Source organism: Lottia gigantea (assembly GCF_000327385.1).
Source record: "Lottia gigantea unplaced genomic scaffold LOTGIsca_70, whole genome shotgun sequence".
Lineage (NCBI taxonomy): Eukaryota > Metazoa > Mollusca > Gastropoda > Lottiidae > Lottia > Lottia gigantea.
This window is the reverse complement of record NW_008710371.1, coordinates 1264468-1268161: the sequence shown is the minus strand read 5'-3', so window position 1 is coordinate 1268161 and position 3694 is coordinate 1264468. Positions and strand designations below refer to the sequence as shown.

At 37.3% G+C, this 3694-nt stretch overlaps 1 protein-coding gene across 1 annotated transcript in view; it reads right to left on the bottom strand.

Moving 5' to 3' along the window:
* Positions 1-812: 812 nt before the first annotated feature.
* Positions 813-3694, bottom strand: part of LOTGIDRAFT_82259 (hypothetical protein) — a gene marked incomplete at both ends in the record, with an annotated part of 5858 nt that continues 2976 nt past the window's right edge. The window contains 6 exons of the mRNA XM_009065715.1: positions 813-932; positions 1438-1564; positions 2048-2197; positions 2680-2771; positions 3123-3250; positions 3577-3664. Of these exons, the coding sequence (XP_009063963.1) occupies positions 813-932; positions 1438-1564; positions 2048-2197; positions 2680-2771; positions 3123-3250; positions 3577-3664 (705 nt within the window). The remainder of the gene's footprint in view (positions 933-1437; positions 1565-2047; positions 2198-2679; positions 2772-3122; positions 3251-3576; positions 3665-3694) is intronic.

The window sequence follows — 3694 nt, the reverse complement described above, 5'->3', positions numbered from 1 at the left end:
GNATGGAATATGTTAAATTTAAGTTAAATAACATTATGTTTGCCATAACTTTTTCTATACCTGGAGAAATAAATGGCATGGAGTTTTACATCCTTATCTTTTGCGACAATGACCAGCTGGTAGAAAGAATCCTCATTATTCAAATGGACCCAGCTGTAAATGGGTACAGATAATCCATAAAAGATCCATGCCAAGAGGTTTGGTCAAAGACCAGCTGGTAGAAAGGATCCTCATTATTCCAGTCGACCCAGCTGTAAATGGGTACAGATAATCTGGGAAAGATCAATACCAAGAGGTTTGGTCAAGGACCAGCTGGTAGAAAGGATCCTCATTATTCCAGTCAACCCAGCTGTAAATGGGTACAGATAATCTGGGAAAGATCAATACCAAGAGGTTTGGTCAAGGACCAGCTGGTAGAAAGGATCCTCATTATTCCAGTCAACCCAGCTGTAAATGGGTACAGATAATCCTGGGAAAGATCAATACCAAGAGGTTTGGTCAAAGATCAGCTGGTAGAAAGGATCCTCATTATTCCAGTCAACCCAGCTGTAAATGGGTACAGATAATCTGGGAAAGATCAATACCAAGAGGTTTGGTCAAGGACCAGCTGGTAGAAAGGAACCTCATTATTCCAGTCAACCCAGCTGTAAATGGGTACAGATAATCTAAGAAAGATCAATGCCAAGAGGTTTGACCAAGGACCAGCTGGTAGACAGGATCCTTAACTGTCTGAAATTAACTTTTCAAATTTGCACTTATAGCAATTTGCAATGGAGAAATTCTCAGAATTCTAAGAAATAGTTACCTGCTATAATTTTGGTTCCATTAGCGGCGCCAATAATGATACGTTTATTGCAGGGTTGTGCTTTATTGTAGACAATCGCAGGCGTCATGGATGACAGGGGTCTCTTTCCTGGTTCTATCAAATTATGCTGAAATTAAAAATGGTTCCAGAAAGTCCAGGGCCTGCACATTACAAGTCATTCAGTCAAATCAAATTCGACCAAACTTTCGTTCCATTTTTTTAGCATTTATTTTCAATGTAGCCACTTCAGTTAGGGTCTAACAACAACCCCCGCAGACATTCATCAAAATAACCTTTTGACCTCATCTGCTTTAACCAATCGAATTCCTTCACTCACTCAAAAAACGCAGAAGGCAGAAATTGGATTGGTTAAAGCAAGGTGAAGTCAATAGGTTAATTTGACAAATGACACGGCTGTCAATAGACCCTAACCGAAGTGGCTATATTAAAAATAAAAGCTATGACCTATGTCAGGATTGAACCCTGGACTTTCCGGTTAGCGAGCAAGCGTCTAGCTCACTGAGCCACCACGGCTCCCTTCATTTTGACAGATTTCTCGAGACATGCTTTGATTGGTTAAACTTAACGTCAAGGGAGGGGCCTTTGGTAGAATATCATAATCATGAACTTACAGGATTTTCTGGAAGTTGAAACATGGATTTCGCTGTGAAAGCCGGCACTGAAAAATCTGCCATTTCATTGTTTAAAACGATTCCTTTTTCACTCATTATCTTGGATCCAAACCAGGTATTTACGGTGCTAAAGGAAGAAAAATGAAATGGAAGAACTGAGCAGTGGATAATGAGGGAAATTTTGTAATAATGGAGGAATAAGCCTACTATTTTCTAGGGATTATTTAAAGACATTGTAAAGAGGTTTTCTAAATTTTTTATGTGTATTGGGGACACTGATAGCATCAATTTACACCATTCAAATTTTCAATCAGATGCCTGTGGTTCCTGCAATTCCACTAAAACTAAGTGTTTGATGATGTCACTTATCGCAAAGGACCTTATGTGATACAATCATATTTTGGTGACGTCATCAAACACTTAGTTTTAGTGGAATTGCAGGAACCACAGATGTCTGATTGAAAATTGGAATGGTGTAAATTGATGCTATCAGTGTCTCCGATATACATTAAAGTGACAAGAGTACTGGTCTCGTGTATCAAGGGTAAGACCTGTCAAACCGACTCATAGACCTTTGTGAACTCAAAATGGCCACATGGAAACTACCCACCTTGTAAGAGAGACGGTTAATTCTGAAGCATCTACAACAGAGAGATGGGATGTTCCACCATTAGGTGTTTGTTGAGAGTTGGCCATATAATAATCTTGAAGATGAGTTTCATTGTCGATTTTCTTTCTTAACTCATTGGCGTAGTCTTTACTGAAACCAAAATACATCAAAATTAAAAAGGGATACGGATGCCTTTTCCATTTAATAGCTCAATTCAAGCAATCAGCACTATTTTTTTTGAATGGACCATATCATCACGCCCAAGACTGTCTAGGCCAATCAGTAATAGTGTTCACAGCTCACTGTCGAAATTTGAGCCTTCAAATCCATGTGTATCCAGAATTATCCACGTTTGAAAGTTAAAAAGACGAGTCATCTTTTCTTGAGACTCTGTGATATATAGAAAAGACATCCATAGAAATAGGAAAAGAAATTCCTAGTTTGAGATATTTTTAAAGGAATTATGTAATTTTCGTATATTTCTAGTACTTCTGAAGACTATTTACATATATTCAAGACTCAAATCAACCCTCCAAAATGGCGCACCTGTGTTGAAATCATTAGCTAAATGGGGTAGCTTTTTTTGTTGATAGTGAAATTTTTTTTTCTAAAACTGAAGACATAAGATATACCTGATTAGAATTTTAGTTATATTGTCTATTTTAAACTTGTCGAAATCAGGATCACCCAAATCACCATGGTGAGCATATGCAAATTTGAAAGTCTGAAATAAAATACAAACTTTTCAAATACAAACTATTCAAATACAAACTTTTCAAATACAAACTTTTAGTACGTCTTTTATCGCCCGATCATGTAACAGAAAACAAAAAAAGAAAAGAAACAACTATATTTTACAAGGATAATAACTTAGGTTCACAAGAATCTTGTCTACCAGCTGGTCCTTGGCCAAACCTCTTGGCATTGATTTTACAAGGATAACAATTTAGGTTCACAAGGATTCTTTCTACCAGCTGGTCCTTGACCAAACCTCTTGGCATTGATTTTACAAGGATAACAATTTAGGTTCACAGTTAAGCTGGCAGTCTCTCCCCTTGCATAACTTGTGGCCTACCTCGATCATCTGGTGGTAAGTTTCTGGTTTATCTACATCCTTACTGGTCCAGTTGAATCCTTCCATGATGTTCATCATCATCAGCAACAGTGGACCGGCTGATGGTGGTGGTACAGTGGCCACAAACCCTCCTGCAAATAATATCCAGTTTTACACCCAATTTTTATATACCTAATTGAGTTAATGTGGTTCCTGAAAATCTACTAAAACTAAATGTTTGATGATGTTACTAGTCGAAAAAAATGCTTAATCACCCTTCGAGATTAGTGACGTCATCAAACACTTAGTTTTAGTGGAATTGCAGGAACCACAGACGTCTGATTGAAAATTAGAATGGTCCAAATTGATGCTATCAGTGTCCCTGATACACATAAAAATTTGAGAAAACCTCTTTACAATCCCTTTAAGATTTTTTTGGCTAAGATCTAGAGAAGTAAGTAAGGAAGGAACTCACCTTGAAATGATGTCTTAATCAGATCTCTCTCTACAACTTTATAGTTCATCATATCATCTAGAGTTATTACCCCTTGATTGTCCTTTGCCTGCAAATTAAAAAATTTTATACACCCTTA